Source organism: Physella acuta, unplaced genomic scaffold, assembly GCF_028476545.2.
Source record: "Physella acuta isolate Inbredline_101_S28 unplaced genomic scaffold, ASM2847654v3 ptg000400l, whole genome shotgun sequence".
In the NCBI taxonomy this organism is placed as follows: Eukaryota; Metazoa; Mollusca; class Gastropoda; family Physidae; genus Physella; species Physella acuta.
The window spans coordinates 36,985-59,229 of record NW_026731919.1 but is presented as its reverse complement, the minus strand read 5'-3'; the positions used below and the strand labels follow the sequence as shown (position 1 = coordinate 59,229).

The window sequence follows — 22,245 nt, the reverse complement described above, 5'->3', positions numbered from 1 at the left end:
GGGTGGGTCAATGTGGGTTTACCAAGTACCGACCGAAGATTAGAAGGAGTTTACGAAATGTACCGACAACTGGAATGGGTTAACCAAATACCGAAAAATAACAGTTTTTACTTTAAGTGAAGAAAGTGCAAAGGGTAACTAAATAACGAGAACTATATATATTTATATGAGTATCTAAATGCCGAAAATTACACGGATTTACTAAGTACCGGAATTTCAACTCGTTTACTGTAATGTAGAATACAGCAATGTGTTTAAAAACAAATGGCATATATAATGGGCTAACGGTAGAGAGCTGGACTGCTAACCCGTAAGTCTCGAGTTCGAATCCGGGTTCAAGTCAGTAGACCGTCCCTGAGTCCACCCAGCTCTGATTGGTACCTAACTCACTTTAGGGTAAGTAAAGGCGGCTGGGCATAGTGCTGACCACATTATCCCTTCATATGCCGAGGTCACAGAAACAAGTGAACTCTACTTCACTTGCCCCATAAACCGTCTGGGTTGAAAGGGAACTTTACTACTTTACTAATAACTAATCAACTAATGAAGTAAAATAAAATTAGTCTTAGCGAGCCGCGAGTTAGAATGGTCTTAATCTACTAATTAATAAACGATATAAGTCATGACTGACAGTGGGATTAGAAAACCCACGAATAATGAAATTGTTGGTCAACTCCAGCCAACTGGTCAGCAGATGCATGACATGACTCACCGTGGCGTAATGGCAAAATAACGAATGAATATGCAGGCTATGTGTGGTTCAATATTGTTTTTATGACGAAATGTAGTATGCTTTTGTGAGATGTGATCTAGTGATCTATGCAAAGCAGTTAGTAAATAAAGTATTGACAGTATTCTCAAGTAAATAAGGTATAGAAAGTTTTATCTTTGTATCATAAAAATATACCCTTATTTCCAGAGCCTAAAATATTACCTATTCTATTCTATTGATTGTATACATTCTTGTCTGTCTACTCTTTAGTCTGCCTACCGTCTAGTCTGTCTACCGTCTTGTCTGTCAACCCCTTGTCTGCCTACCCTCTATCTGTCTATCGTGTTGTCTGTCTACCGTCTGCTCTGAGTAGTGTCTTGTATGTCTACCTTGTGTCTATCTCCTGACCCTTAACCTTTGTCCTTTAACCTTCTACTTTTAACCTCCCCCTATGATCAGAAATACTGTTTCTCATAACCAATTCACGACTAAAAACAACTTAAACATCCGTGTCAAAAGCCTAATTCGGTCCACAAATTGGCCAATACGAACACAAAAAAGCACCGTGTATTAGACCTTGCGTCTCCCAAACTGGGAGGATCCACTTTGAAGAATCAACCCCAAAAAATGAACTTCGCGGAGCGGATGGGGATATATCAAAGACCCTGCCAGACAGAAATTACACCCGCTGGTGGGGGCTCGGCATCGAATATTCCCGAAGGTCACGGGGGTCTGACAGTTAATCGTCTGACTCCACCAGACGACACCAAGTCAAGTTCGCCACTTGTAGTTTATTAATATCTATTGATGTATCGGTTGGGTTGGGGGTGATAGGGGAGGTTGGGGTGGGGTGTGGGCATGTTGCTGGAGATTTAATGGGGTAGGGTATATGCTGTTTGCTGTGAGGATGTGAGATAGGGATGTGGGTTATATGCTGTGGGGATGAACTATATGCTGTGGGGCTGTAGGGTATATGCTGTTTACTGTGGGGATGTGGGGATGTGAGTTATATACTGTGTGGATGTGGGATATATGCTGTGGTGATGTGGGTTATATGCTGTGGGGATGTGGGTTATATGCTGTGGGGATGTGGGTTATATGCTGTGGGGATGTGGGTTATATGCTGTGGGGATGTGGGTTATATGCTGTGGTGATGTGGGTTACATGCTGTGGTGATGTGGGTTATATGCTGTGGGGATGTGGGATATATGCTGTGGGGATGTGGGTTATATGCTGTGGGGATGTGGGTTATATGCTGTGGGGATGTGGGTTATATGCTGTGGTGATGTGGGTTATATGCTGTGGGGATGTGGGTTATATGCTGTGGTGATGTGGGTTACATGCTGTGGGGATGTGGGTTACATGCTGTGGGATGTGGGATATATGCTGTGGGGATGTGGGTTATATGCTGTGGGGATGTGGGTTATATGCTGTGGTGATGTGGGTTACATGCTGTGGGATGTGGGATATATGCTGTGGGATGTGGATTATATGCTGTGGGGATGTGGGTTATATGCTGTGGGGATGTGGGTTATATGCTGTGGGGATGTGGGTTATATGTTGTGGGGATGTGGGTTATATGCTGTGGGGATGTGGGTTATATGCTGTGGGGATGTGGGTTATATGCTGTGGGGATGTGGGTTATATGCTGTGGGGATGTGGGTTATATGCTGTGGGGATGTGGGTTATATGCTGTAGGGATGTGGGCTATATGCTGTGGGATATGGGTTATATGCTGTGGGGATGTGGGTTACATGCTGTGGGATGTGGGATATATGCTGTGGGGATGTGGGTTATATGCTGTGGGGATGTGGGTTATATGCTGTGGTGATGTGAGTTATATGCTGTGGTGATGTGGGTTACATGCTGTGGGATGTGGGATATATGCTGTGGGATATGGGTTATATGCTGTGGGATGTGGGCTATATGCTGTGGTGATGTGGGTTATATGCTGTGGGGATGTGGGTTATATGCTGTGGGGATGTGGGTTATATGCTGTGGGGATGTGGGTTATATGCTGTGGGGATGTGGGTTATATGCTGTGGGGATGTGGGTTATATGCTGTGGGGATGTGGGTTATATGCTGTGGGGATGTGGGTTATATGCTGTGGGGATGTGGGTTATATGCTGTGGGGATGTGGGTTATATGCTGTGGGGATGTGGGTTATATGCTGTAGGGATGTGGGCTATATGCTGTGGGATATAGGTTATATGCTGTGGAATTGTGGGCTATATGTTGTGGGGATGTGCGCTATATGCTTTGGGGTGTGGGTTATATGCTGTGGGGATGTGGGTTATATACTGTGGGGATGTGGGTTATATGTTGTGGGGATGTGGGCTATATGCTGTGGGATTGTGGGTTATATGCTGTGGGGATGTGGGTAATATGCTGTGGGATGTGGGCTATATGCAGTGGGATTGTGGGTTATATGCTGTGGGGATGTGGGTTATATGCTGTGGGGATGTGGGTTATATGCTGTGGGGATGTGGGTTATATGCAGTGGGATTGTGGGTTATATGCTGTGGGGATGTGGGTTATATGCTGTGGGGATGTGGGTTATATGCTGTGGGATTGTGGGTTATATGCTGTGGGGATGTGGGTTATATGCTGTGGGGATGTGGGTTATATGCTGTGGGGATGTGGGTTATATCCAGTGGGATTGTGGGTTATATGCTGTGGGGATGTGGGTTATATGCTGTGGGGATGTGGGTTATATGCTGTGGGGATGTGGGTTATATGCTGTGGGGATGTGGGTTATATGCTGTGGGGATGTGGGCTATATGTTGTGGGATTGTGGGTTATATGCTGTGGGGATAACTATATGCTGTGGGGATGTGGGATATATGCTGTGGGATGTGGGCTATATACTGTGGGATTGTGGGCTATATGCTTTGGGGATGTGAGATAGGGATGAGGGTTATATGCTGTGGGGGATGTAGGCTATATGCAGTGGGATTGTGGGTTATATGCTGTGGGGATGTGGGTTATATGCTGTGGGGATGTGGGTTATATGCTGTGGGATTGTGGGTTATATGCTGTGGGGATGTGGGTTATATGCTGTGGGGATGTGGGTTATATGCTGTGGGGATGTGGGTTATATCCAGTGGGATTGTGGGTTATATGCTGTGGGGATGTGGGTTATATGCTGTGGGGATGTGGGTTATATGCTGTGGGGATGTGGGTTATATGCTGTGGGGATGTGGGTTATATGCTGTGGGGATGTGGGCTATATGTTGTGGGATTGTGGGTTATATGCTGTGGGGATAACTATATGCTGTGGGGATGTGGGATATATGCTGTGGGATGTGGGCTATATACTGTGGGATTGTGGGCTATATGCTTTGGGGATGTGAGATAGGGATGAGGGTTATATGCTGTGGGGGATGTAGGCTATATGCTGTGGGATTGTGGGTTATATGCTGTGGGGATGTGGGTTACATGCTGTGGGATGTGGGATATATGCTGTGGGGATGTGGGTTATATGCTGTGGGGATGTGGGTTATATGCTGTGGTGATGTGAGTTATATGCTGTGGTGATGTGGGTTACATGCTGTGGGATGTGGGATATATGCTGTGGGATATGGGTTATATGCTGTGGGATGTGGGCTATATGCTGTGGTGATGTGGGTTATATGCTGTGGGGATGTGGGTTATATGCTGTGGGGATGTGGGTTATATGCTGTGGGGATGTGGGTTATATGCTGTGGGGATGTGGGTTATATGCTGTGGGGATGTGGGTTATATGCTGTGGGGATGTGGGTTATATGCTGTGGGGATGTGGGTTATATGCTGTGGGGATGTGGGTTATATGCTGTGGGGATGTGGGTTATATGCTGTGGGGATGTGGGTTATATGCTGTGGGGATGTGGGTTATATGCTGTAGGGATGTGGGCTATATGCTGTGGGATATAGGTTATATGCTGTGGGATTGTGGGCTATATGTTGTGGGGATGTGCGCTATATGCTTTGGGGTGTGGGTTATATGCTGTGGGGATGTGGGTTATATACTGTGGGGATGTGGGTTATATGTTGTGGGGATGTGGGCTATATGCTGTGGGATTGTGGGTTATATGCTGTGGGGATGTGGGTAATATGCTGTGGGATGTGGGCTATATGCAGTGGGATTGTGGGTTATATGCTGTGGGGATGTGGGTTATATGCTGTGGGGATGTGGGTTATATGCTGTGGGGATGTGGGTTATATGCAGTGGGATTGTGGGTTATATGCTGTGGGGATGTGGGTTATATGCTGTGGGGATGTGGGTTATATGCTGTGGGATTGTGGGTTATATGCTGTGGGGATGTGGGTTATATGCTGTGGGGATGTGGGTTATATGCTGTGGGGATGTGGGTTATATCCAGTGGGATTGTGGGTTATATGCTGTGGGGATGTGGGTTATATGCTGTGGGGATGTGGGTTATATGCTGTGGGGATGTGGGTTATATGCTGTGGGGATGTGGGTTATATGCTGTGGGGATGTGGGCTATATGTTGTGGGATTGTGGGTTATATGCTGTGGGGATGAACTATATGCTGTGGGGATGTGGGATATATGCTGTGGGATGTGGGCTATATACTGTGGGATTGTGGGCTATATGCTTTGGGGATGTGAGATAGGGATGAGGGTTATATGCTGTGGGGGATGTAGGCTATATGCTGTGGGATTGTGGGCTATATGCTGTGGGGATGTGGGTTATATGCTGTGGGGATGTGGGTTATATGCTGTGGTGATGTGGGTTATATGCTGTGGGGATGTGGGTTATATGCTGTGGGGATGTGGGTTATATGCTGTGGGGATGTGGGTTATATGCTGTGGGGATGTGGGATATATGCTGTGGGGATGTGGGTTATATGCTGTGGTGATGTGGGTTACATGCTGTGGTGATGTGGGTTATATGCTGTGGGGATGTGGGTTACATGCTGTGGGATGTGGGATATATGCTGTGGGGATGTGGGTTATATGCTGTGGGGATGTGGGTTATATGCTGAGGTGATGTGGGTTATATGCTGTGGTGATGTGGGTTACATGCTGTGGGATGTGGGATATATGCTGTGGGATATGGGTTATATGCTGTGGGATGTGGGCTATATGCTGTGGTGATGTGGGTTATATGCTGTGGGGATGTGGGTTATATGCTGTGGGGATGTGGGTTATATGCTGTGGGGATGTGGGTTATATGCTTAGGGGATGTGGGTTATATGCTGTGGGGATGTGGGTTATATGCTGTGGGGATGTGGGTTATATGCTGTGGGGATGTGGGTTATATGCTGTGGGGATGTGGGTTATATGCTGTGGGGATGTGGGTTATATGCTGTAGGGATGTGGGCTATATGCTGTGGGATATGGGTTATATGCTGTGGGGATGTGGGTTACATGCTGTGGGATGTGGGATATATGCTGTGGGGATGTGGGTTATATGCTGTGGGGATGTGGGTTATATGCTGTGGTGATGTGAGTTATATGCTGTGGTGATGTGGGTTACATGCTGTGGGATGTGGGATATATGCTGTGGGATATGGGTTATATGCTGTGGGATGTGGGCTATATGCTGTGGTGATGTGGGTTATATGCTGTGGGGATGTGGGTTATATGCTGTGGGGATGTGGGTTATATGCTGTGGGGATGTGGGTTATATGCTGTGGGGATGTGGGTTATATGCTGTGGGGATGTGGGTTATATGCTGTGGGGATGTGGGTTATATGCTGTGGGGATGTGGGTTATATGCTGTGGGGATGTGGGTTATATGCTGTGGGGATGTGGGTTATATGCTGTGGGGATGTGGGTTATATGCTGTGGGGATGTGGGTTATATGCTGTGGGGATGTGGGTTATATGCTGTGGGGATGTGGGTTATATGCTGTGGGGATGTGGGTTATATGCTGTGGGGATGTGGGTTATATGCTGTAGGGATGTGGGCTATATGCTGTGGGATATAGGTTATATGCTGTGGGATTGTGGGCTATATGTTGTGGGGATGTGCGCTATATGCTTTGGGGTGTGGGTTATATGCTGTGGGGATGTGGGTTATATACTGTGGGGATGTGGGTTATATGTTGTGGGGATGTGGGCTATATGCTGTGGGATTGTGGGTTATATGCTGTGGGGATGTGGGTAATATGCTGTGGGATGTGGGCTATATGCAGTGGGATTGTGGGTTATATGCTGTGGGGATGTGGGTTATATGCTGTGGGGATGTGGGTTATATGCTGTGGGGATGTGGGTTATATGCAGTGGGATTGTGGGTTATATGCTGTGGGGATGTGGGTTATATGCTGTGGGGATGTGGGTTATATGCTGTGGGATTGTGGGTTATATGCTGTGGGGATGTGGGTTATATGCTGTGGGGATGTGGGTTATATGCTGTGGGGATGTGGGTTATATCCAGTGGGATTGTGGGTTATATGCTGTGGGGATGTGGGTTATATGCTGTGGGGATGTGGGTTATATGCTGTGGGGATGTGGGTTATATGCTGTGGGGATGTGGGTTATATGCTGTGGGGATGTGGGCTATATGTTGTGGGATTGTGGGTTATATGCTGTGGGGATGAACTATATGCTGTGGGGATGTGGGATATATGCTGTGGGATGTGGGCTATATACTGTGGGATTGTGGGCTATATGCTTTGGGGATGTGAGATAGGGATGAGGGTTATATGCTGTGGGGGATGTAGGCTATATGCTGTGGGATTGTGGGCTATATGCTGTGGGGATGTGGGTTATATGCTGTGGGGATGTGGGTTATATGCTGTGGTGATGTGGGTTATATGCTGTGGGGATGTGGGTTATATGCTGTGGGGATGTGGGTTATATGCTGTGGGGATGTGGGTTATATGCTGTGGGGATGTGGGATATATGCTGTGGGGATGTGGGTTATATGCTGTGGTGATGTGGGTTACATGCTGTGGTGATGTGGGTTATATGCTGTGGGGATGTGGGTTACATGCTGTGGGATGTGGGATATATGCTGTGGGGATGTGGGTTATATGCTGTGGGGATGTGGGTTATATGCTGAGGTGATGTGGGTTATATGCTGTGGTGATGTGGGTTACATGCTGTGGGATGTGGGATATATGCTGTGGGATATGGGTTATATGCTGTGGGATGTGGGCTATATGCTGTGGTGATGTGGGTTATATGCTGTGGGGATGTGGGTTATATGCTGTGGGGATGTGGGTTATATGCTGTGGGGATGTGGGTTATATGCTTAGGGGATGTGGGTTATATGCTGTGGGGATGTGGGTTATATGCTGTGGGGATGTGGGTTATATGCTGTGGGGATGTGGGTTATATGCTGTGGGGATGTGGGTTATATGCTGTGGGGATGTGGGTTATATGCTGTAGGGATGTGGGCTATATGCTGTGGGATATGGGTTATATGCTGTGGGGATGTGGGTTACATGCTGTGGGATGTGGGATATATGCTGTGGGGATGTGGGTTATATGCTGTGGGGATGTGGGTTATATGCTGTGGTGATGTGAGTTATATGCTGTGGTGATGTGGGTTACATGCTGTGGGATGTGGGATATATGCTGTGGGATATGGGTTATATGCTGTGGGATGTGGGCTATATGCTGTGGTGATGTGGGTTATATGCTGTGGGGATGTGGGTTATATGCTGTGGGGATGTGGGTTATATGCTGTGGGGATGTGGGTTATATGCTGTGGGGATGTGGGTTATATGCTGTGGGGATGTGGGTTATATGCTGTGGGGATGTGGGTTATATGCTGTGGGGATGTGGGTTATATGCTGTGGGGATGTGGGTTATATGCTGTGGGGATGTGGGTTATATGCTGTGGGGATGTGGGTTATATGCTGTAGGGATGTGGGCTATATGCTGTGGGATATAGGTTATATGCTGTGGGATTGTGGGCTATATGTTGTGGGGATGTGCGCTATATGCTTTGGGGTGTGGGTTATATGCTGTGGGGATGTGGGTTATATACTGTGGGGATGTGGGTTATATGTTGTGGGGATGTGGGCTATATGCTGTGGGATTGTGGGTTATATGCTGTGGGGATGTGGGTAATATGCTGTGGGATGTGGGCTATATGCAGTGGGATTGTGGGTTATATGCTGTGGGGATGTGGGTTATATGCTGTGGGGATGTGGGTTATATGCTGTGGGGATGTGGGTTATATGCAGTGGGATTGTGGGTTATATGCTGTGGGGATGTGGGTTATATGCTGTGGGGATGTGGGTTATATGCTGTGGGATTGTGGGTTATATGCTGTGGGGATGTGGGTTATATGCTGTGGGGATGTGGGTTATATGCTGTGGGGATGTGGGTTATATCCAGTGGGATTGTGGGTTATATGCTGTGGGGATGTGGGTTATATGCTGTGGGGATGTGGGTTATATGCTGTGGGGATGTGGGTTATATGCTGTGGGGATGTGGGTTATATGCTGTGGGGATGTGGGCTATATGTTGTGGGATTGTGGGTTATATGCTGTGGGGATGAACTATATGCTGTGGGGATGTGGGATATATGCTGTGGGATGTGGGCTATATACTGTGGGATTGTGGGCTATATGCTTTGGGGATGTGAGATAGGGATGAGGGTTATATGCTGTGGGGGATGTAGGCTATATGCTGTGGGATTGTGGGCTATATGCTGTGGGGATGTGGGTTATATGCTGTGGGGATGTGGGTTATATGCTGTGGGGATGTGGGTTATATGCTGTGGGGATGTGGGTTATATGTTGTGGGGATGTGGGTTATATGCTGTGGGGATGTGGGTTATATGCTGTGGGGATGTGGGTTATATGCTGTGGGGATGTGGGTTATATGCTGTGGGGATGTGGGATATATGCTGTGGGGATGTGGGTTATATGCTGTGGTGATGTGGGTTACATGCTGTGGTGATGTGGGTTATATGCTGTGGGGATGTGGGTTACATGCTGTGGGATGTGGGATATATGCTGTGGGGATGTGGGTTATATGCTGTGGGGATGTGGGTTATATGCTGAGGTGATGTGGGTTATATGCTGTGGTGATGTGGGTTACATGCTGTGGGATGTGGGATATATGCTGTGGGATATGGGTTATATGCTGTGGGATGTGGGCTATATGCTGTGGTGATGTGGGTTATATGCTGTGGGGATGTGGGTTATATGCTGTGGGGATGTGGGTTATATGCTGTGGGGATGTGGGTTATATGCTTAGGGGATGTGGGTTATATGCTGTGGGGATGTGGGTTATATGCTGTGGGGATGTGGGTTATATGCTGTGGGGATGTGGGTTATATGCTGTGGGGATGTGGGTTATATGCTGTGGGGATGTGGGTTATATGCTGTAGGGATGTGGGCTATATGCTGTGGGATATGGGTTATATGCTGTGGGGATGTGGGTTACATGCTGTGGGATGTGGGTTATATGCTGTGGGGATGTGGGTTATATGCTGTGGTGATGTGGGTTATATGCTGTGGTGATGTGGGTTACATGCTGTGGGATGTGGGATATATGCTGTGGGATATGGGTTATATGCTGTGGGATGTGGGCTATATGCTGTGGTGATGTGGGTTATATGCTGTGGGGATGTGGGTTATATGCTGTGGGGATGTGGGTTATATGCTGTGGGGATGTGGGTTATATGCTGTGGGGATGTGGGTTATATGCTGTGGGGATGTGGGTTATATGCTGTGGGGATGTGGGTTATATGCTGTGGGGATGTGGGTTATATGCTGTGGGGATGTGGGTTATATGCTGTGGGGATGTGGGTTATATGCTGTGGGGATGTGGGTTATATGCTGTGGGGATGTGGGTTATATGCTGTAGGGATGTGGGCTATATGCTGTGGGATATAGGTTATATGCTGTGGGGATGTGGGTTATATGCTGTGGGGATGTGGGTTATATGCTGTGGGGATGTGGGTTATATGCTGTGGGGATGTGGGTTATATGCTGTGGGGATGTGGGTTATATGCTGTAGGGATGTGGGCTATATGCTGTGGGATGTGGGATATATGCTGTGGGGATGTGGGTTATATGCTGTGGGGATGTGGGTTATATGCTGTGGGGATGTGGGTTATATGCTGTAGGGATGTGGGCTATATGCTGTGGGATATAGGTTATATGCTGTGGGATTGTGGGCTATATGTTGTGGGGATGTGCGCTATATGCTTTGGGGTGTGGGTTATATGCTGTGGGGATGTGGGTTATATACTGTGGGGATGTGGGTTATATGTTGTGGGGATGTGGGCTATATGCTGTGGGATTGTGGGTTATATGCTGTGGGGATGTGGGTAATATGCTGTGGGATGTGGGCTATATGCAGTGGGATTGTGGGTTATATGCTGTGGGGATGTGGGTTATATGCTGTGGGGATGTGGGTTATATGCTGTGGGGATGTGGGTTATATGCAGTGGGATTGTGGGTTATATGCTGTGGGGATGTGGGTTATATGCTGTGGGGATGTGGGTTATATGCTGTGGGGATGTGGGTTATATGCTGTGGGGATGTGGGTTATATGCTGTGGGGATGTGGGTTATATGCTGTGGGGATGTGGGTTATATGCTGTGGGGATGTGGGTTATATGCTGTGGGGATGTGGGTTATATGCTGTGGGGATGTGGGCTATATGTTGTGGGATTGTGGGTTATATGCTGTGGGGATGAACTATATGCTGTGGGGATGTGGGATATATGCTGTGGGATGTGGGCTATATACTGTGGGATTGTGGGCTATATGCTTTGGGGATGTGAGATAGGGATGAGGGTTATATGCTGTGGGGGATGTAGGCTATATGCTGTGGGATTGTGGGCTATATGCTGTGGGGATGTGGGTTATATGCTGTGGGGATGTGGGTTATATGCTGTGGGGATGTGGGATATATGCTGTGTGATGTGGGATATATGCAGTGAGAAAGTGAGTTATAAGGGTTTGGGCTATATGTTATGGTGATGTGAGTTATGGGATAAGATGTTGGGTATCTGCTGTGGGAACGTGTGCTGTATGTTGTGGGTTGAGGGGTGTTTAGATAATATGGGATATGCGGTAGAGGTGTGTGTAATTTACAGTGGAATTTGCGGTAGGGGATGTGTGGGTAATGGGTATATTATGTTAGTGCTGTGCGGGTAATTGGTATATTATGTTAGGGGTGTGCGGGTAATTGGTATATTATGTTAGGGGTGTGCAGGTAATTGGTATATTATGTTAGGGGTGTGCGGGTAATTGGTATATTATGTTAGGGGTGTGAGGGTAATTGGTATATTATGTTAGGGGTGTGCGGGTAATTGGTATATTATGTTAGGGGTGTGCGGGTAATTGGTATATTATGTTAGGGGTGTGCGGGTAATTTACTGTTGGATAAGCGGTAGAAGTATGTCGTCACGTCTCATAAGGATATAAGGTGTGTGGAATAATAACTTTCATAAATGACCTATAGTTTCTGGGGACTAGCATTCGGATAGTTAGGGAATGTGTGTGTAATTAGCTTTGAGATCTAATGTAGGTTGTTTCATATAGCAGTGGGATATCCATTAGAGATCTGTGGATATTTCGCTGTAACAGACAAAGAATGTGGGTAATTAACTGTGAACTACTGTAATGATAGTAACATTTTCAGTACGACGTACTAAAATATGTTCAATTTACAAATCGGTTGTTGCAAATGTACTGACGGAATAAGAACACCAAAATAGCTGAAAAATTCTTATAGCGTCCGCCTACACTACTTTCTCTGCTAGTTCAAGCCGACCAGCATCAGAGATGGGGGTTTGTTTAATATTCAGGAAAATATTTGATTTGTTTGACATCTTGGCCGTTTTACTTTCCATATAGTGCTGGTATTGGACTGGTGTCAGATAACTAGCGCAGGAATCTACATAACACTAACCATAGAGTACTTGCGACATATTCTTATCAGTCCATAGAGTACTTGCGACATATTCTCATCTGTTATAATACATGCAGCTTTACATTCTCATCTGTCATAATGCACGTCGCTTTATATTCTCATTGGTCATTATACATGATGTTACATATTATAATGTCATTTACGTAAATTTGTGTACTCTGTTTACGATTTAAAAAAAAAACATTCTCTCTAATCACAAACTCCATAAACAGCCTTCTTCTGTGCTTCTAACATAGGCACCAGATTCTATACTCACATTAGCCATGTTAATAACTCTCCACCCTCACATAAATAATATGGATAGATAGATCTACTTTGATATGGTATTATGTTTCTGTACTACGGCTACCAATTACACATTTTGTATGGAATGTATATTTATGTTTCCACATTGCACTCTGTAATGTAGTTATGGTTCTACATTTATGTCTGTTGTGTACATATAGTTCTACATTTCGGTCTGTTAGGTACATATGGCTATTCATTTCTATCTGTAATATACATATAGTTCTAAATTTATGTCTGTAATGTACATATAGTTCTACACTGCTGTATGTACTGTACATATGGTTCTACACTTCTGTATGTACTGTACATATAGTTCTACACTTCTGTATGTACTATACATATAGTTCTACACTTCTATATTTACTGTACATATAGTTCTACACTTCTGTATGTACTATACATATAGTTCTACACTTCTGTATGTACTGTACATATAGTTCTACACTGCTATATGTACTATACATATAGTTCTACACTTCTGTATGTACTGTACATATGGTTCTACTGTATGTACTGTACATATAGTTCTCTACTTACATACACTTCTGTATGTACTGTACATATAGTTCTACACTTCTGTATGTACTGTACATATGGTTCTACTGTATGTACTGTACATATAGTTCTACACTGTTGTTATGTACTGTACATATAGTTCTACACTTTTGTATGTACTGTACATATGGTTCTACTGTATGTACTGTACATATAGTTCTATACTTCTGTATGTACTGTACATATAGTTCTCTACTTACATCTGACATACACAGACTCGCTGTATTCTCAGATGCCATTTACAAATTCCCTACAGACCCCAGTCTGGCCACACGCCAGAGACCAATCTGTCTAGTAGAAAACGTTTGAACTAATCTTTGTAACAAGGAGGAACACAGATGGTCAACATTAAGTCGACTAGATGGTCAATGTAGAATGGACCTGATGGTCAACATTAAGTCGGTAGATGGTCAACATTAAGTAGTTAGATGGTCAACATTAAGTCGACTAGATGGTCAATGTAGAATGGACCTGATGGTCAACATTAAGTAGTTAGATGGTCAACATTAAGTAGTTAGATGGTCAACATTAAGTCGACTAGATGGTCAATGTAGAATGGACCTGATGGTCAACATAAGGCGGTGGTAAACATTAGAGGAAACAAGATGTTCAATTTTAAGGGTACCTGTTGGTCAACATTAAGGGGATCAGAATATCAGCCTTTAGTGGACTAGATGGTCAATGTAGAATCGTTTAGATAGTCAACATCAGATCGAACAGATGGTCAACATTAAGTGTTTTAGATGTTCTAGACGACTAGATGGTCAATGTAGAATGGTACAGACCGTCAACATGAAGTGGACTAGATGGTCAATGAAGAGCGGTCCAGAAGGTCCACATTAAGTAGACTAGGTGGTCAATTTTAAAGAGACAAAGATGTTCAATGTTAATGTTACCCGTTGATCAACATCAAGGTGACCAGAATATCAGCATTAAGTGGTCTAGATGGTCAACTTTAAGAGACCAGATGGTCCACATTAGGTGGAATAGATGGTCAGTATAAAAGGGACCAGATGGTCAATATTAAGACAAGATGGACACTGTAGAATGGTCGAGATGGTCAACATTAGATCGACCAGACGGTCAACATTAGATCGACCAGATGGTCAACATTAGATCGACCAGATGGTCAACATAAGTTCGACCAGATGGTCAACATTAGATCGACCAGACGGTCAACATTAGATCGACCAGATAGTCAACATTAGATCGACCAGATGGTCAACATTAGATCGACCAGATGGTCAACATTAGATCGACCAGATGGTCAACATTAGATCGACCAGACGGTCAACATTAGATCGACCAGATGGTCAACATTAGATCGATCAGATGGTCAACATTAGATCGACCAGATGGTCAACATTAGATCGACCAGATGGTCAACATTAGATTGACCAGATGGTCAACATTAAGTGGGCTAGATGGTCAACATTAGATCGACCAGATGGTCAACATTAGATCGACCAGATGGTCAACATTAGATCGACCAGATGTTCAACATTAAGTGGGCTAGATGGTTAATGTAGATTCGACCAAACTGTCAACAATGAAGTGTACTCACCAGAACGAGGTTCCAGTAAGGCACGATCTCAGCCAGTGTCTTCGTCACTTCCGTGCAGGCACTGCCCATCACCATAACGAGGCTGCTTTCGTTTGACTTCCGGTACACGAAGTCGAAAAATGCATCGGTACCAAAGCCAGGATCACACTGAAAACATAGTCAAAGTATGTGAATATGCAACTGTTAGAACACCATAATTAATATGTTGATACGCTACACATACTGACATAAAAGACATATGTAATAATGTGTTTATAACAGAACGGGAAATAATTGCTTTATAAAGCTCTTGATTACTAGCATTTGATAAGCACTAGTTGAGTAACTTTTTATGGCTTTTTGAGAAATAGGAAAGAGAGGTTACCAAAAATCACTCAAAATTTGAGTGAATAAGAGTTTATACCTATGTATGAAATTTCGTCGATCTACCTGAAACGGTTCTCATGTTATCGGTATGTTAGAAATCAGAAATACAGTTAACCACACTATCCTTTCAATGAAGAATTCGCAAGGGTATTTTACTTTTACTTCCCGCTACTGCTTACGATAATGAATCTACTTGACTTAGTTACCTCTCCTTTTTACATTATAAACAAACAAGGGAAGCTACCTATTACAATGTTTTAAGAAGTACAGAAAAAGTATTTAAATAAGTATTTAAATAATTTAATGTTTTATAAATTAAACTTAATTGTTGTTATTTGTTACGCGTTTAACTATAAATATAGCGTACCTTTTTTTAGCAGTTTCTCCACATCTTATATTTTAAAATGTTTCATATTAGATTTTAATTCAAAGTGTACCATGTTTAACTGCATTAAATACTTTATTTGAGGTCTAGAAAAATACAGCTTAATCATAATGAAACGTTGAATGAGTCAAAAGTTCCATTCGTTTTTTTATCATCAGAGTCCTAAATAATTTAGTATTGCTAAACATACACATACATAAACTGGGTTTTTTTTTTCCGGTGGGGGTTGGGGGTACTTGAAATTTTCAAGGGGGGGGGGGGCGGACACTGTTAAAAGTTTATATTTACTATAAAAACAATTCGATCGAGGGGGGGGGGAGGTAGACTCTGCCCCCCCCCCCCCCCCCCCGGTGAGATGCCTGGAAGAAACACTGGTACCAACAACATAAAAAACGTCCGACAGCCACTATATTAGGTGGAACATGTCAGACTAAGATACCGTCTGTGTAGAGAGAGAGATATCCTTTAAAAGGTTGAGTCTAACTGTAGAAAGTTAACAAATAGATCTCCCTACTTTAAAAGGTTGAGTCTAACTGGGGAAAGTTAACAAATTGATCTCCCTACTTTAAAAGGTTGAGTCTAACTGGGGAAAGTTAACAAGTAGATCTCCCTACTTTAAAAGGTTGAGTCTAACTGGGGAAAGTTAACAAATAGATCTCCCTACTTTAATAGGTTGAGTCTAACTGGGGAAAGTTAACAAGTAGATCTCCCTATTTTAAAAAGATTTTTTAAAAAAGAACTCCAAACTAATGAACGATCGTTTACTTTAAGTTGCCGGAATATTACTGCTTTATATAGCACTAGATTAATAGCACTATATAAGCACAAAACGTTTTTTGAGACATCAGAAAGGACATAAAGTACTACTTCCGGACACCGAAAATCACTCAAAATTTGACAGAAAGGGTTTATAACTATGTATGAAATTTTGTCCACCTATCTAAACCGATTGTCATGTTATTGGTATTTAAGAAACCAGAAATAGAGTAAAGTACCACTTCCGGATATTGGAGGTCGCTCAAAATTGAAAAATCTTCTCTATGAAATTTCGTTTACCTAAATGAGACTGCATTCAAATTATTGTTATCCTTCGAAATAGAGTAAGTACCACATCCGGTAACCGGAATTCGTTATAAAGTTGATACAGAAATACGAATTTGAAATAATACTTATATTATGAAATTTCTTCAACATAACTAAAACTGTACTCTAGTTTTCGTTTTCACAGACAGACTTGACACACAGACACACAAACACACAAATACACAGACAAACAGGCACATAGACACACAGAAAGAAAAACAAACACACATACACACAAACACACATACACACAAACACACAAACACACAGACAGACAGGCACATTGACACAGATAAAAATTACAAACGCTTTTCCTGTCTTTCGCCTGTTTTCGGCCAACGACCGCTCGTCCATCTATTCATCAGCCGGACATATCACGTGACGTCATTGTCTGACGCCATACCGAGACATCACCTGTTCATCAGTCGGACATCTTGCATGACGTAAGACGAGCGGCGATAGCTTTATCGTCACGTGATCCCCTGTGACATCGTGTCTGACACACGGCCGAGTGTTAATATCTACGTGATAAATCTGTTGCGTCGGGCTTGAGTTTATTCGATGTGATTTCACGTCATGCATCCATGTCAAGTATCCATATCCATTATCCTTATCAAGTTTCCATCAAGTTTCCATATACATACAAATGTAAATATCAACCGTGCATATTAGTTATCAATTTCGTTATCCAACTTTCATATTGAATATATATATATATATATATATATATATATATATATATATATATATATATATATATTGTTCATATCAAGTATGCAAATCAAGTATAAAGTATACATATAAAGTTGGCATATCAAGTATGCATATCAGGTATACTTGTCAAGCATGCATGATGTCAAGCAACATAATCAAAATCCAACGATCATCTTAACAAAACGTATTAAGGCTAAATATACATTCAGTGCCAACCAACTTTCTGACTTTATGTGATAGTGTAACTATAAAGGGTGGGGATAGTTCTTTTGGTTATTTTATATGTTTTGTTGGACTGGTTTTTAAAAACAGCAAATTAAAATTTCTGTAAGGTAGGATTTCCTTGAGATGGTGTATGCATTTAATGAGAAGGTGTCTGACTATGATGCAATGGTGTCTGAGTTTAATGAGATGGTGTATGAGATTAATAACATGGTGTGTGAGTTTCATGAGATGGTGCATGGGTTTCATGAGATGGTGTATGATTAATGAGAAGGTGTCTGACTATGATGCGATGGTGATTGGTATACTGAGAAGCTGGAATGTTGGATGACACGTTCAAATTTACGAGATATTGGTTTTATAAGCTTTGAGTGTGGGTGTGCGGTTTGATATATAATCAAATCATACCATAATAATGCCTATGTACTGAAAAACGGATTGTCCAGAAACATGGCTTGCGCGTCAGGAAGTATTTTAGATAGGGCATATATAAATAAATTTAAAAAAAAAAAAAAAAAAAAAAAAAAAAAAAATATATATATATATATATATATATATATATATATATATATACATATACATATATATATATATATATATATATATATATATATATATATATATATATATATATATATATATATATATATATATATATATATATATATATATATATATATATATATATATATATATATATATATATATATACATATACATATACATATATATATACATATATGTATATATATATATATATATATATATATATATATATATATATACATATATATATACATATATGTATATATATATATATATATATATATATATATATATATATATATATATATATACATATATATACATATATATACATATATATATATATATATATATATATATATATATATATATATATATATATATATATATATATATATATATATATATATATATATATATATATATATATGTATATATATATATACTAGCCGTCCCGGCCAGGCCCTGCTCTGGCTTCTGTGAAAAACCTTTCTGTTAAAGACCGTTACCTGTGTGTTTAGTAATCATCATAAACCCGGCATTGCCCACCCAAACCACAACCAACCAAAACCAAAACAACAAAACGCAAACATAACGCTAACACAATTACAAATACAAACGAAAACAAAAACTTAACAACAAACACAACCACACCCACAAACACCAATACAAACACAAAGAAAAAACAAACAAAAAAGCAAACGAAAACAAAAACCTAACAACAAACCCAACCACAAACACCAATACCAACAAAAAAAAAATCAACGAAAAAAGCAAACGAAAACAAACCAAATCCAAACGCAAAACCAACCAAAAACACAAATACAAACCCAAACAAAAAAAACACAAACAAAAACGAAAAAAGAAAGAACAAAAACGAACCAAATTAAAACGCAACCACTAACGCAAACCCACCTAAACACAAAGAAAACACTAACGCGAACATAAACGCCCGGGGCGGAATCACCTGTTTTAGCTTAATGAACGACTATAGTACCCCAACTTATTCACAGTCTTTTGCACTCACTTAAACGAACGCGCCTGTTTCAATTTAATAAACAATTTTAATACTCCAAGCTTATCCGTAAAATACCTACAACATTTGCACTTGATCAATCCCCGCTAATTATGTAATTATTTTTTTTCCCAACACCAAAACAAAGTAATTAAAAAGTAAATTATTTTCACGGAATGCAATGGTTTTATAAAGGGAAGTAATTGTGTTTTTCCTAATTTATCAAAGGGAAGTAAGTGCTATAGGACTAAATAAAGACATAATTAGAATTTTTGTAAAAGATGATATTTTTTTTAAAACTTGTGTTTAATGAACATGCCGACAATTATTACTATAATTTGAAAAATGAAAATTATTTCCCAACACTTTCAATAGTAAATTTTTAGCTCATAAATTTAGACAAATGCGCACGATAATTTTTCTAACACTTAAAATCGTACAATTCCAACGACATACAAATGCATTACATACAGAACTGAGCTTTGTATATTAGATATATATATATATACATATATATATATATATATATATATATATATATATATATATATATATATATATATATATATATATATATATATATATATGTATGACCTAATTCAGGCACCTGATGCCTGTTTAGTCTCTTCCGGTCATGATCCGGCTAATTAATTTCATCCATCCGTCACATCTTTTCTTACCGGCACAGCCACCGACCAACTGATCAGTGTGACCGTGTTCTCTGTTTGTCCACACAAGCCCACGAGCCCGTCTCTGGCCACGTTCAAACAACCACCCCCCCCCACCCCCACTATAGATGGGTGAGTCATATTGACACGGTCGCAGCATGAAGAGCGAGTACACTACCCCGGGGGATGAAATCTTTTTTTGGGTCCATCACGCCCTCGATAAACACACATCGTAGTTTCCTGCAGATACAGTTTTACCCTGAGACTGAGACTCAACTTGTCGAGTAATGGCTATTGGTGTATCACCCCACTGTGATGAGGTAATCGTAAAGAACGGCCGCGGTAATTAAATTTAACACCACAAGGAATCGCTCAAGGTTCGATTCAACTCCTACACTAGAAATACACTAAAAAAAGTATAATAATAATACACCTAGTCGAGTGTCATTGACTACTTCTACCTCCTCACCCCCCCTCTCTGTTATTTGATACAGTGTTACCATTGCAATTGAACTACGATTTGCCTTTACAGACAATTACTATGGGAAACTACGAGTTCAAATACTTTGTAGTAATCTTTAAGCCTTAACGAATAATTTTTTTTCTTTCTTCAAGAAGATACCTAATTTTAATGATGTAATCTTTTTCCTCCATGTTTTAGCACTAGTATTTTAGACTATTTGTTATTTTGTTAACTATTCCATTTTGTTTTCCCAGTGTAAAGGTCTTTATGCCATTACTGGATTTTCCCAGTGTGTAATCTCGTCTATGATACTACAGGATACTGTTCTATTTTTAGCTATGTTAGGACTTCCCTGGCTGTTGCCTACAGTGACGCCACTGGCTAAACAACGACCTCGACTTCCAGCGTCATAGATAACTAAAGACAGTTTTAATAAGACAACCTGAGACAGTTTTACAAATACAACTTAAGACTGTTTTACAAAAAGAAAACATGGGACTGTTTTACAAAGACAACTTGAGACAGTTTTACAAAGGCAACCTGAGACAGTATTACAAAAAGAACCTGAGACAGTTTTACAAAGACAAACGTAGACAGTTTTACAAAGACAACATAAGACCGATTTACACAGACAACCTGGAACTATTTTTACAGTGACAATCTTGAATTACTTTTTGTACAAATGGAATCTGGATTTATTTTTTATAAAATTAATAAATTGACACAGAAAAATATTTTTTACCAGTCTCTATAGAAGTCGCGGAACCTGAAACATATGTGGGCGCCTTTGATGAATACATCTTTAAATCTATTTGTTGCAAAATTGCTACAATATGAAATAGGGGTTTTTAATATTGACATGTTTCATTCTACCAGTGCCAATTGTCTTACTAAGACCGGATGTAGTTCCTTCGTTTTAGGTCTTAGATAAGCAGATCACTAACATATTTAGTAGCCTTTAATATATTTTGTTTTTAAAATTATAAACGACTTAAGTACATCCCGGTTGAGGTAAGTGCCATTTTTTTTTTAAATGTTGTACCCAAAGTCATTGTTGCGATTTTATACCAAAGAACAGCCAAAGTTGGTTCCTAAACGACATACAACACCAAGTACAAACCGCACAGCAATAAACAAAATCGTACTTTTTAATCATTATGTTTAATATAATTCCTATTGACATAAAGCGTATTTTAACTCAATGGTATCAGTAAAACATATATGATGGGAAAAATGTGTTTGGTAAGCGACATATTTAAATGCAACAAAGATATAGTATAAAGGTCGCACAACTTATCGAATTTGTTTTCGAGTAGTCGCCCTTTTATGTACATTGGGGGTCACACATCGTGTATTTAGCTAGAGTTCCTTCCCTCGGAACTTTTTTTTTTTTTTTTTTTTTTAGCACAGATATTTGCAACAGAATTGGGTCTGTGTTCATAAAGATCAGTGCATAATCGATAAACAACCACGGTGCTTGTGTTTACGGCGCAATGTCGTGTTTCCCAAACTACATTCCGATCTATTCATAATTCAATTCACCCTTTTACTGACATGATGCTCAGTACTGGTGTATCAACATTGTCGCTAATTGATGTTTAATCAGTGGAGAGTTACCATCAACGGGTCGTGTGGTAACTAGGGTAAAAACAAGTTGTTTTTTTTTTTTTTTTTTTTTTTTTATTTGCTTAAACGGCGTCAGATGACTATCATATTTTTTTAAAGCACAAAGAAAATAATTCAATAGAGTCGAGACTAGAGAATCGAATGTGGGTTTGTATTTTATTAGAGACAGATTCCGTTGATGAA

The 22,245-nt window shown here is 41.3% G+C and overlaps 1 protein-coding gene across 1 annotated transcript in view; it reads right to left on the bottom strand.

Moving 5' to 3' along the window:
• Window positions 1-22,245, bottom strand: part of LOC131942316 (gamma-aminobutyric acid type B receptor subunit 2) — a 90,154-nt gene that overhangs the window by 40,501 nt on the left and 27,408 nt on the right. The window contains exon 2 of the mRNA XM_059302127.1: window positions 14,975-15,121. Within this exon, the coding sequence (XP_059158110.1) occupies window positions 14,975-15,121 (147 nt within the window). The remainder of the gene's footprint in view (window positions 1-14,974; window positions 15,122-22,245) is intronic.